A 13,865-nucleotide genomic window follows, 5' to 3' on the forward strand; every position below is an offset into this window, starting at 1 on the left:
TTGGGCACGCTGGCTCAGGGTCGGGTTATGCACAAACAGAACCAGGCCACGTTGGACATCGAAAGTGTCTATGCCTGTTCTGAGCTGCCTCATTGGAGTGAAAAGCCCCTCATAGAATCACTGCACCGGGGGGGGGGGGGCGTGGATGTCATGACAGGTAAAGCACATTTATGGCGGCTGCATTTTGTCCAAGAGCTGCAACAGGCCGTGCCACCGAGCCAGCATGGTTGGCTGGTGGGTTTCTGTTCAGTGGATACTGGTGAAATACAGGTTACCCATAGAATAGAAATAATAAATAAATAAATATGAAAACAATTTGAATCTGCGAGCGAAATGCAGAAAGAGCTAGCTGCGCCTGATGAGGATGCAGCAGAAGCAATGGCGACTGCATGTGCATGGGCCTGATAGGTGCAAGAGTTCTGGAAGCGTGGCATTTCACTAAAACCCCCCCCCGCTGAGAACTTTGCTCCCCATTCTAAACCCACAGCAGGTCAGAGGTCAGGGTCCGATACGGAACACTGACCCCGGAGCTGGAGCTGGCTCAGGGGCGCTTCAGCAAAGTGGATGCTCATGCCCACCCCCCGCTTCCCTCCATCGAAGGCCGCTTTCAATGTACAAAAGTCAGCTGGGTGGGAGTAGGGTTCACTCACCGTGCAGCACCTTCTCTGGATGATGGTCGGCGCAACAGTTGGACTGCTGGGACTGCAACTCTGCAACAAGAGGGGGCTCCTTCCCCTTGCTGCCCTTCCTCTGACGCAGGGCTGTCATGTTGAGACACTGCAACCAGACAAGGGGGGGGGGGGGGGGGCTTGATTACCCAAACAGATATGATTAATACCAAGCACCAAACACCAAAAGAGGACAGACGTGAACCGTCAACACAGTAAACAGCCTTTGCACTACTGCCACTCAGAGCCAAAGCAAACAGCGACCTGCGCCACTGTTCGTTTGTTTAGAGGAGGGGGGAGGGGGGGGGGGGGGGTGGACGGGCCTGCTTACGGCGGCGTTTCCTGCCCACGTCGCCGCCAGAGCGACGTCGAGACATCCCATCCCATCCCGCCGGCACCGACAGCGACCACACCGCTGGCGCGAGACCGCGGGAATTCTGCGGGGCACGGACCGCGCGACGGGCTACGGCACGGCACGGCACGGCACGGCACGGCACAACACGGCAGCACGTGTGCACGAACCCCGGCGGAATAAAACATGATGAGGGTTTAGTGTTAGTGGTGGAGCCACTGGTGAGGCACAGAGCACCGCCAAGTACGACGCGGGCAGGTTTAAAGCCCCCACTGTGTAGCGCGGGCACACTCCCGCAGCCGCATTGTGATGGAGGTGCAGTTTGCGTGAAGGCGTTATGGAAGCCGGGGTTTGCTTTCTGCCTTCACAGCGACAAAGACAAATTACGATTTGCGCCAAACGGTACATTTGTAAGCCTCACCCTCCTTTACGGCAGCGACTGGTAGGATGGTCCGACAGCTCTCCTCTCCCTCTCTCCCTCTCTCCCTCTCTCTCTCTCTCTCTCTCTCTGTCCCTCTTTCTCTCAGTCTCTCTATCTCGCTCTCATTTTCGCTTTATTTATTTATTTTTTCTCTCCCCCCCCCCCCTCCCCTTCCCGTTAATTCATCGGTCAGCTTCATACCGCACCGGGTTTCACCGAGGGACAGTACCGGAACACAAGAGGGCCGGCCTTCAAAATAAAAGCGAGGGGAAAATATCGCTTTTGTTCAAAAGGCAGGAGGCAGGAGTAAGCTCTCTCTGGATGGGGAATACAGGATTAGAAGAGATGGGGGAGGGAAATGGGATGGAAAATAATTATCATTAAAGGTCCCACATTGTGCTCATTTCAGCTCTATTTTTTTTTTTATTCTGGGACTCCACTAGAGTAGCTTTGCATGATTCACAGTTAAAAAAAAAAAAAAAAAGTCCTTATTTACTGTATCTTCTGCTGGCCCTTCACGCAGCCCCTCAGTCCACCGTCTGTCTGAAACGAGCCGTTTCACACAAACTGAACCACCTCCAAAACCGTTAATATGTTAAAAAAAAATGTAGCAGCGCAAATTCCTTGTAATGTATGTTACTTGGCAATAAATAGTTTCTGTTTCTGATTCCGATTCTGAGTAGTCCTGTGCAGAGAGGCCCGATAACTCAGACAGACTGAGCCGGTGGACGGTGGAGTGCCCTCTGCTTCATGGATGATGTGCAGCAGTCACTGCTGCGCCTGGAGCCAGATGACCATATAAGGAAATCTGTGCCTATCTGACGTCAGCTCGGCCCGAATGTAAAAAAATAAAAAATAAATAAGAACGTTGGAAACATAGTGTTCAGGGGCCTCATCTATAAACGCTGCGTACGCACAAAAGAAGGCGTGAGCCAATTTCTAAGCAAACTTTGGGATTTATAAAAAAAAAAATTAAAAAAACAAACTTGACGAGAGAATGCACGGTCCTCCACGGACACTATGAATGAACAATGAATAAACAACCACCTAAAAAAAAAAAAACACGATTTAGGGTATCAAATACAAACAGAAATACCTGTTATTGCAAAAGAACCCCTCAAATATGTTTAATGTACAACTACAGTCAGCCAAAAACAAAAATACTTAAAGCTAACAAAAGCAACAAAAAGACAACCTGACATTTCACGATTGATCACACGGATGCCGTTTCCGATGGCTCAGTCGGGCAGACGCGGGTGCATACTTTCATATATTATGTTATCATATATCATATAGGCCTGTAGTGTTTTATAATGTGTTTAGTTTTTGTGGCTTTTAGTTTGTTTTATCCCTGAATTTTTTATTTTTATAGTGAAGCACTTTGTGACTGTGTTGAAAGGTGCTACACAAATAAAGTTTATCATTATTATTATTATTATTATTATTCATAATATTCTTATTATCACATTTGTTGCACAAAACGGTTTGTCATTTACAGTCACACACCTGTAGCTTTTCAGATACGATCAAATGGGCGGGTACAACAAGGCGTGCAATCACAATGCGTAATGAGGCACAAGGGCTGATTTGGCACTGCTGGGAGATTTGGAGAATGGAAGACTTCGGAGGGAGCAAATCTTCAGACACCAGCGAGGTCTACTGGCCAAAGATGGTGACGAGTGGCTTATGAGCCGGTTCCGACTTCCACGAGCTGTTCTCTTGGATCTCTGTGCTGTATTGGGCCAAGCTTCACAGAGAAGCGCCCGCAGAAACCGAGCCGTGCCAGTGCCACGTCAAGTCCTGACAACACTGGAATTTCTGGCGACCGGAGGGAGTTGGCTGACAGGTCAGGGACATCTCAGCCAACCTTCGGCCGGGTGGTGCCAGACACGTTGCGAGGTACAATTGGTTTGTCGCATCTGTGCATAAAGTTTCCTTACACGTGAAGGATGGTAGAGCTAATTTCTCACGACACATTTTTGATTTCTCTCAACTCCTTGGCAACCTCGTTGATAGCATCGATTGTGTGCCTTTGCATCCGCGAGGACGGGGCCGCTGCTGGAGGGTTGAGACGCAGGTGGAGCATTTGGAGCCCCCCGGGGGCTGGGCGCACGCGGCTCCTGCTCAGCTGCAGCGCCACTGACCCCACTGGAACACGCAGTGACTAAAAGGAATAGACATTTTCTTGTGAGTCTCGATTGGTTTTGCACATAAATGTGGAAACACAACTTTAATGCATTACTCTCACTCCCTCGGCCTCCGGCACTACTCCACTCATCAGGGATTCCCAGCATATTCATTGACGAGTGAATCGACTGTATGAAAATGTTTCAACAAAACACACTAGATATAGCTTAATGGCCAGCTAGCCAGACCCAAATCTTGCTTACCTTGTCCCTGTTGTCTTGTGTCTTACAGTTCAGAACCTTGACTAACAGCTGAACTGGTGTCGCTGGTGCCTTCGGGCTCACTAGGCCGAGATGATTGACTGGTAACGGCGGCAAATGAATGGTTTCTTAAAACATTTGGGCCGCATCAGCCTCAGGGGACGTCAACCTCTTCTTTCTCACCATTTATTCTCTTTTTGTTTGTCCATCTTGCTCCACTCCACTACTTATCCATGTCATGTCACCACTTAACAGAGATGGGGAAAGGGGCTGGCCCCGGGTAAAGTTGGAGATAACGGGACCGAAAGTAATTGGCTGGGAGAGAGAGGCTGACGCATGTAATACCCAACCGCAGTGGGCCGGCGTCCCACTCGCCTGGGCCAGTCAGCCACACGGCACTTGGTTATTTTTATCTAAGCGGGGGCTGGGGTTACTTAAACACGTACATTTTGCATTGCATCAGGCCCAATTGTCAAGCGGCCCACCGGGAAAATTCCCGGTGCTCCAGATGGCCAGTCCGATATGGCTGACATGAAAGAGCTAAAGATTATCAAAGAGAAAGATTCAAGAAAATAAATTGGCTAGACTTTTGTTGGAAAGAAGGACTATCGGAGAAGAAAACAGATTGTTTAATGGCCATACTCTCTGACTCTGGCCCTTTAGTTCTTTCATCATTTCCTTGTGGGCACACTTACACCACACTGTCCAACTTTGTCCTTTCGTCCCTCCTCCCTTCTTAAATTTCTCTAAGTCTTGTCATCCCAAGCAAAGGAAGATGGCCCATTAAAGATATCCCTTGTCTCTCCCAGTGTGCCCAATCGGACTTGATTTAGCCAGCATGGGATCAAAAACCCTTGTCCTTTTTCACTCAGTGTAACACGCAACAAGGTTCACAGAGCAAGGAAATCTAGGAATTAACCGGACCGGCCTAGAGAGTCCCTTGAACTGATTCTAGACTATCTCCAACTACTCGCCCTGTCTTCACCCTCGTTTCTTTCTTTGCCTCATTTCATGCTTTTTTTTTTTTTTTTTCTTCAATTCCACTTTCATGGTGGGTCCTTAAAAAGGTTTAGATAGAAAACTTGATCCTGTAAAGAAATGAATAGACTGGGATGATTTCTTCCCCCCCTGCTTGTGCATTGAGGGTTTCATGTAAAAGCGAAAGGGATTACAGAAACAGACTTCATTTTCTCTTTTAAAGAATCTCTGTGTTTCTGTCAGTGACCAACTATAGCATAACTAAATGACCATGGACATATATCATATATGACATATATTATATCATTGCAGACCCATCACACTTTGGACTGAACTTATTTCAACCTCTCCCATCAGGTAGGTGATAACTGTCATTTTCTTTTAGTTCATACACTTGAACGAATCTTCAACTCCTTTCATCACTTTCACTCCAACTGACACTTTAAGTTCACTCAGCGCTAACACTTACGTTGACACTTCTTCACAACTTCTCCCCTGTGGTAGGCGCTACAGAGCGCTGCATGCCACGACAACCACTTTATTTTAACACAGCATCACACTAATCAACAGTTAATGGGTAATAACCTTCTAATACTTTATCATCCTGTAGTTCTACGTAACATTGTACATGTATTCAGTCCACCAATGTATGTGCATTAAGCCACCTCTACATGTAGACTAACATATCATCCATACAATACTTATTCCAGCATTCTTTGCACTGCCATACACTCTCTTCATAGCTACAAGTGGTGCAAGCTTGATTTGACATATTGACAATACAAGAAGAAGAGGAAGAAGAGGAATAATAACGTCTATGTGTCAGCCCTGTGAATGCCTGCTTAACCTGTCAAAAGAGCCAGTCCACTGATGACAGGCAGAGGGAGCTGAATAAGAAAAGATCAGAATATAAAGATTTATCAAATGTAAAAGCTGAATTTCTGTATCAGAGGACAGGCAAACCTATGAGAATGCTGAGAGGCCTGAGCAGACTACTGGCTTTGAGTGGTAGGAAGGCTCAAAGTGCCATTGAGAATGAAAATACTGCTATTTGTGCAGTTCAATCGACTTCTCTTTAGCCACGGGCTCTTTCCACAGGGATCAAAGAATAGCCCTACTCGCTTTGCTAATACAAAACAAATAAAGACCCCCGCTCCAGCTATACATCCTTATCAATCCTCCACTCAGATTTTAAATTACAAGTGCTATCGGTACATCAGGTGAACAGTGACGGTGTCACTAAGACACATTGCAAGACTAACGCGAACAAACAGGAGGGGTTGTGACAGTGGTATAAGATATAAGATACAGTGGCACGTCGTAAGTGGGTAAGTGCGTGTGTGGAACTGTGTAGAGAAGAAAAAGGCGAGGAGGAGAGCGAAGAAATAGAAAAGCTATATGAGAGAGAGATTTTGTGTGGGGCGGGGGGGGGGTTGTAGTAGGGTTAGGACCCCTTGGAGGGTGCTGGCCTGTCGGGGGGAGCAAGTTGTGAGCAAGTTGTTTTTTGTTTACGCCTGTAAATTCATTCATAAAGTCATTAATTATCTTGGAAGGTTCAAGGCGGTTATACATTTATGTTGATTTTTGATTTTGATTACGGGTTTCAGTTGTAGGAAATGAAGAAACTGGTTTATCCCAACTCAGTGCTCCTGTACAAGGTCTTTGAAGTCCCGGCTCAGATTATTGTGGAAAAGATGGTGAAGGTGTGTGATACCTGACACTGTTGGTTCCAACCCAGCAATCATTAACTCTTTGACCAGTAATATTTACATCTGGACCATCGATCATAATTATTATTGTTGTTATCAGTATTATTGTTGTTTCTGTTATTAGTTTCTTTTTTTTTTTTAATTCCCGTATTCCATCCGACTGGAGTTTCTGTGATCTAAACTCAATAATACAACCAACAGATTTAATTAAATGTTAACCTTGCAAACAGCCTTGCAGAACAGTGTAATGAGGTCTTCTCTGGATTAACTAAAACAGGTTTTCAAGTTAAACGGCAAGGCCTTGTCAAAAGGCAACACCTTAACTCACTCCTGTTGCGTAAGGAAGTAGCAAAGAGAAACATGTTTTCCACCTCTTGCTGTACTTGTAACACAAGACAGCGTTATAACATGATTCTGTGTCCGAGTTGTGCAGGTCTGGAGCACATTACATTATGTGCTTTTAATTCCGTTCAAGATGAGGTGCCCAGAAGGAGGCTGGGAGGCATACGTTACCATTGAACCCGACCCTTTCACGGCTTGTAAGAGTTAGTAAGGACACGCAGTGTGTCCTCCGAGGATGGCATGTAGCAGGTAAAGAATGAACCGGGCTCGCATGGAAGAAAATAGGTCATGCATGGGGTATAAAACAATGGGCCCCTGGGCGTGGACATGTAAAAAGCCCTGAGCCCTCTGCCCCCCCCCCCCCCCCCCCCCCCCCCCCCCCCCCCCCCCCGGCCTGTGTCTGGTAGGCCTGCTCAGCAATCCATCCACGCATGTGATGCAAGGATGCAAGGAAGGCTTTAGACTGATCTCAAAGTGGAATAATTGATGTTTCTCATTGTAAACTACCTCCTGTCCATTTAGAATGAGTTCCATTGAGTTTTTAGGCAACAACATGGTGCACAGTGTGATGTCTTGGTCCCATAGGTGACACTAGGTAAGAGAAAATCAATGCAGACCCATCACACTTTGGACTGAACTTATTTCAGAAACCTCTCCCATCAGGTAGGTGATAATTGTCATTTTCTTTTAGTTCATACACTTGAACGAATCTTCAACTCCTTTCATCACTTTCACTCCAACTGACACTTTAAGTTCACTCAGCGCTAACACTTACGTTGACACTTCTTCACAACTTCTCCCCTCTGGTAGGCGCTACAGAGCGCCGCATGCCCACGACAACCACTTTATTTTAACACAGCATCACACTAATCAACAGTTAATGGGTAATAACCCTCTAACACATTATCATCCTGTAGTTCTATGTAACATTGTACATGTATTCAGTCCACCAATGTATGTGCATTAAACCACCTCTACATGTAGAGTAACATATCATCCATACAATACTTATTCCAACATTCTTTGCACTACCATACACTCTCTTCATAGCTACAAGTGGTGCAAACCTGACTTGTATATACAGTTTGATGGCCAGCCCTTGCCTGTATATAATAACTATACATTTGTGTTCGCAAATACATATGTATAGACACAGTGGGGTCCAAAAGTCTGAGACCACATTGAAAAATATTTTCACGTAAACCTGGAAATGTTTGAGGATTCTGAAAGTTATGACATGTAAAAGGAAGAAGAAACATTAAGGATTCCTCACCATTTCTAACTCAGCAATCACATTTAAGCAAATTTGTGTCATTGACCAACTTAACTCCTTTGTACAAAAAGTCAGATGTCTTTGAGTTGTGATCCTTCCATTGAAGCAAGCGTTCAGATGACACAGCTGGCAGCCAGTGTTCACCTGTTCTAAATGTGGCTGTGCCTCAAGTTTCCAGCAGATCATTGCTTACTAAGTAGCACTGTGGTAGTGGGAAACATGGCATCCGAACTAAGTGAAAGTGTCAGATGTCAAATTGTTATTCTGAGAAAAGAGGGGCTTTCTCCGCGTCAAATCATGGCTAGACTAAAGGTTTCTAAGGGGGCAGTGTATGGAACTCTGAAACGCTTTGCAGAAACGGGATCAGTTGTATCAAAAGCACGATCAGGTAGACCGAAAGTGACCACACCATCAGAAGATCAATACGTCAAGCTTAGTTCCCTGATAGATGGAAAAGCAACTTCATCACAGATACAGAACTTGCTAAATAAAGAACGCCAGACTCAAATCAGCAAAAGTTCTGTCAAAAGAAGGCTGTCTTGTAGTGGTCTCAGAGGACGAGCAGCCTCTCTCTAAACCACTTCTCAGGAGGGGAAACAAGGCCCAACTCTTGTGGTGGGCTAATAAATACCAGTTTACTAAGTTGGACACCTGCGCCGAATTGACTACATACACCCTGACCAAGGAGAAGTACCACTCCATTCTTCAGAGACATGCTATACCGTCTGGTTTGCATCTTTGCGGAGGGGGATTCATACTGCGGCAGGATAATGACCCCAGACACACCTCAAAGCTCTGCAAGAACTACTTGAAGACCAAAGAAGACCAAGGAGTCCTGACTGTCATGGACTTTCCTCCACAGTCACCTGACCTCAACCCCTTTGAACATTTATGGGAGACTCAGAAAGCCAAGCATCCTGTGACATCACAAGAAGCCCTTTGGAACGTGGTCAAATCCTGCCGGGATAACATGGGTCATCAGGTTTTGCACAAACTTGTGGAGTCCGTGCCAGCTCGAGCTCATGCTGTCATTAAAGCAAAAGGGGGACATGCTGAAAAAAATAGTATTACATTCAAAACAAATGCAAAATAGAAGTATCTCGACGAGTGAAATTAGTCCAGTCAAATTTCTTGCATGTGTCAAAATACCAATAAGGTTGTTTCTGATTCTTATTCTAAAAGATGTTACATAATTGTGATGGCCACGGCCACGCATGGTAATAAGATCCCATTTCACTCTCTCGCCTAAGTAGTTTTGTAAACCTACGCAGGTCATTTCATTTGCAGTCAGCAACACTTTATCAATTAACCTCACAATTTGTTTGATTTGTAACCCGTTAGATTAATCATTCGTTTCTTTGTCTTTGAGTTACCGTGGTTGTTGGGGGAGGTTCCTTCCTGGTCCAGCAAAAGGTGTGGCTGAGGGCTCTTAAATCCTGGAGCCAGCTCATTGGGCCAAACCATGTGCTGGTTTATGATAGGGGGAGGTGTGGGTTTAGGTAGTTTTGCTTTGTATTTAGTTGTAGTTGGTGTCCATCTTGTTTACCCCGTGTGTGTTATCTAGGTTTGGCCGAGCCACTATATATGTTCCCTTGTGTGTCATTGTGGCAGGTCAGTTTGTTCTGCTGACACCTTGTCTAGTTGTTGTTATACTGGGTACAGTTATGTTGCGTTGACCTCTTTTATTAGCCTCATTATCATCTCGGTTTATAATGTTTTTGCTTTTTTTTTTTTTGTGTGTGAATAAAAACCCAGTTTTTCAACTCCTGTTTCCTCGTTGCCTCACTGCTTGGTCCCTGACAACATTATAATCAGATTCAGTGGCACTCATACAAACACGACCAGAAGTCAAAAAGCTGTCAATTATTTCTGTCTTTATTACCAAAAAATACAATGGCAAAGTAGTGACATAATAAAGCCTATGATGTTCTAAAAATAAATAAACATAAAGCACATAAGTCACACTGCTGTCTGAAACAATTCCGCATTCAACCTCCAATACAAAATTGAATATGAGCAACAAAAAAAAAATACACTGATCCGGACAGACGTGTTCAGTCTTCTCCACCTCCTTTGGTTTAAAATGCACGCAGCTCATTTTGCTGTGTGCGGCTTCAAACCGCCAGTTCCCTCAAATAAACCGGGAGTAAATAAGATTAGAGCCAAAATTCAATTTAAAACTTGATTTTTTTTGTCTCAATTTGTTTCTTTTTTTGTTATTTTTTTTACAAGATCTTTTAAAAATAGATTTTATCTTTTTAAAAAACGTCAGTTTTAAGGTTCTGCAGTATTCATCTACAATATGTACACTCTGAAAATACAGTACCAAGTGTTTGAGCTCATTACTAGGTCAAATAGCTAGTAGTAGTAATATAGCAGACTGCTTAATAAAAACGAAAATATATAACATACTGAGGTGTTCAGATGAATGTGGAATACCCATCATTAACAACACAATAATCAAGATTTTTTTGCTTCCACTTCAATACCACAGACCGTCTCTTTTGTACATGAATCAAAATGTGGATCTATTGCTGGAGCATTTACATATTTGACGTTTTGGCAGAGAGGTCAAACATTCTACAACACAAATAATACCTTGAACCAAAAGGCACAACAAACTAATACAAAAGACAATTCTTTGCTTTCATATATGGCACACGTGTGTGGTTCTGTAGTTAGTGGTGTGAATTCAAACCGACTGGGGGGAAAGTAACCGTGGTGAACGGGGAAGATCCGTATGCTCTGAAAGTGGTGAACAGACACTTGCCCGTGTTGACACACTTTTGCAATTTGTGGCACCAAATGGGATACATCACTGCCTGCAAAGTCCCACTTGACCTATATGCATTTTAAAAAAAACTAGGGGAATGACACAAGATGCATTTCCCAGCGGTTAGCTGAACAGTTACTCCAATTTGAATTATTTATATTTTTGTCTTCACTTGTTAGCGATTAAGCTAAAAAATCTGTAATGATTTTGCTATCATAAGCTATTTATAAAAGGCCATGGTACACTGCAGTGCTTGGTTTGCTGTGTGAAGTTATTCTGTTACTCCCAATTAACACGTCATTTTTACTACCAATAGTATTTTAGATTCGACGACCAGACAACAGAAGTGACAAAGAAAATAAAATTCAGGTTTAAAAAAAAAACAAAACAAAAAACAAATATAAAAAAACAGTGCCTGGTGGCGTTTTCTTGATAACAAACAGCAGCTATGTTCACATTGAGGGTTTCTCACCAAAACTCGCAGCGCTGATCCTTGAGCTGTCCAACACGCGTCTTGAGTGCATTCCCTTCCTCATTAGCAAAGCCGACTTTTGAAATCCTGCATCGCTAACATCCACGATAGCAATGCTAGCTTGCGGCCTGCTTCTTCGCCGTCTTTGCTGGCACGTCACCGGCGGATGGCGCACATCCTGACCAGCTGGGGACCCGCTCTCAGAAAAACAGCTCTTTAGCGCCACTTGGGGTCAAAAACTCCACAGCGACCCTTTAACCAGAATTCACAAATTGAATAATTACGAGCAGTCAGATTAATAGAAGATCCCCCATATGACAGTAAGGAGAGGGCTGTGGGGGGGGTGGGGGGGTGGGGTTCAGTCTGTAATTCTCCCTGCTCATTTCCATGCATGCCGAGTTAATCAGGCGGGAGGGTCACTGAAGTCCCACTTTTATTTAATCTTTTTTTTTTTTTTTTTACTTCAGACATCACCATCTTCCTCGATTCGGCCACGTTGGAATTGTAAATTAAAAGCCAGACAATAATTACCTGCTCTGATAATGAGAATTCCAGGCCAGGTAACAGGTCTTTGAGATAGAGATTTAATTTTGTCGTATCCACCGCGCTACTCACAAGCGGTTATGTCAGGCGGAGAAGGAAGGGGGGGGGGGGGGGGGGGGTGGGTCGGGGCATGAATTATGGATATTCCATTTTATCTTAATTTCCCCAGCCCCTGTCTGTGTGGATGTAAGAAAGGGATATGGCATACTGATGAACTCATGTGACAAAGTGTGTTCTGCACGCCAGGACTGCATGATACATTAGATGGGCTGACGTACGTTAAATTTTCTGTTCATTTCAAATGTTTTAATGCGATCTTGATGGGTTTTTCAGGAAAGGTTGCCGCAGAAACGGGAATGCTCTCCCGTAAAGCGCTTCAGCAATCAACACGACAGCATTAGCCATTTTTTTTTTTTTCCGCTATTGTGTCATCCCGAATGAATGGCTCGATTTGACATGAATTAACATTAAATAGTGAAACACGCTCATCCTTTCCCTTCCATCCAGGTGTTTTCTGCACAGTCGGCATCATTTGAGACATTAGGGTTCAACTGTTCTCCCTTGAGAAAAGCGCTCTGCTGCCTATGGAAAAATTAATTATGATATAATTATTTCAGGCATGTTTGTTAGTTGGGACAGCACTCGTTTCAAGTTGCGTTTGAAACTAGACAGGTTGTATTTTTAAAAAACACTGACAAAACAGAGTGAGGGTCATTATAAAAATGTTATTATATACAACATAAATTGCATGGGTTATAAAAAAAACAAAAATAAACGGACCATACCTTCAATGGCAACTCTTAAAAGTGAGCCTAACACCACGTGCAAGGTGTGTGTGTGTGTGTGTGATTCAATACAACATGTCCCTGCTTTCAAACATCTAGGCACCGTTCAATTAAAATAAAAGCCCTACCTACGCTAACTTCCCTTTTCATCATTCCTTTTGTCAACATGCACAAAACCAAATACCTCCGCCGCCCGGAGACTACAATCAAATCAATCCAAGACCCATTTCTGCTTTGCTCTGGTCAATTTCCACTCCTCCCTCGAGAACTATTACTTTCTCCCCTAAAGACGCTACTTTATAAATGATCCAACAAGTAAACTTACAGTCACTCATATAAAAAAAAGAAAAAAAAAAGAAAAAAGCAGAACAGAATAAACACTTGCCTCTTTAAAAATTGGCATACTGGAAACTAACATGCATAAAATAAACTGATAAATATTTAATCATGTTCAAGCTGTGATACATGTCTTTAGGCATCGGTGAGTTTGCACATGTACCTCCTTAGCTATAGGCTAGAGCCTCGACTGTGTCGGATTAAATACATTAAATATTACAGTAGCAATAAAAGAGCTGCCTTATGGTCAATATATGAATTCAATTCAAAATATGTGAAATTTCTTTTTTTTTCTCCATTTCTGGTGAGGGATTGTGTGGTTTTGTGAGGTATGAACTTGTCCCTGTTTAGTGAAAAAAATAAAAATAAAAATAAAAATCTAACTTGGGTTAGAGCTCAGGCTTGTCCCTTGAAATCAAAAATCACTTCCCTACAGACACACTTTGTGTCTCTTTAATGTCAAATTATTTGACGCAAATATTAACGGCTTATAACGTTTTTGTTTTTGTGTGTTTTTTTTTTACATTTCTTTCAAAGGACATGCCATGTGAAAAAAACATTTCATCAATTTTCTCCGCACCTGTTCGAGGTGTCTGCGTTGGACAGTAGTTTGTTATCGCAGCCTTTGACACCACAACCGACCTGACCACGGAGCGCTCTGAGAAATATCAATTATGGTACAGTAGACGTGAAATGGTTACAGCTCGACATCCACCACAATCACTTTGAGGTAAAGAAACATACTGAAATACTTTTTGTGGGCAGCAGATCGCTGTAAGACCGCGGGGTCAGTGTTAATATAAAGAGAGGGCGGGAAGGCCAGGTC

The 13,865-nt window shown here is 43.7% G+C and overlaps 1 protein-coding gene across 1 annotated transcript in view; it reads right to left on the minus strand.

The window, feature by feature from the left end:
• dpy19l3 (dpy-19 like C-mannosyltransferase 3) overlaps positions 1-768 on the minus strand; it is a 49,800-nt gene extending 49,032 nt beyond the window's left edge. The window contains exon 1 of the mRNA XM_070908311.1: positions 651-768. Within this exon, the coding sequence (XP_070764412.1) occupies positions 651-768 (118 nt within the window). The remainder of the gene's footprint in view (positions 1-650) is intronic.
• Between the last annotated feature and the right edge of the window lie 13,097 nt (positions 769-13,865).

The sequence above is a fragment of the Enoplosus armatus genome, chromosome 1, assembly GCF_043641665.1.
Source record: "Enoplosus armatus isolate fEnoArm2 chromosome 1, fEnoArm2.hap1, whole genome shotgun sequence".
Lineage (NCBI taxonomy): Eukaryota > Metazoa > Chordata > Actinopteri > Centrarchiformes > Enoplosidae > Enoplosus > Enoplosus armatus.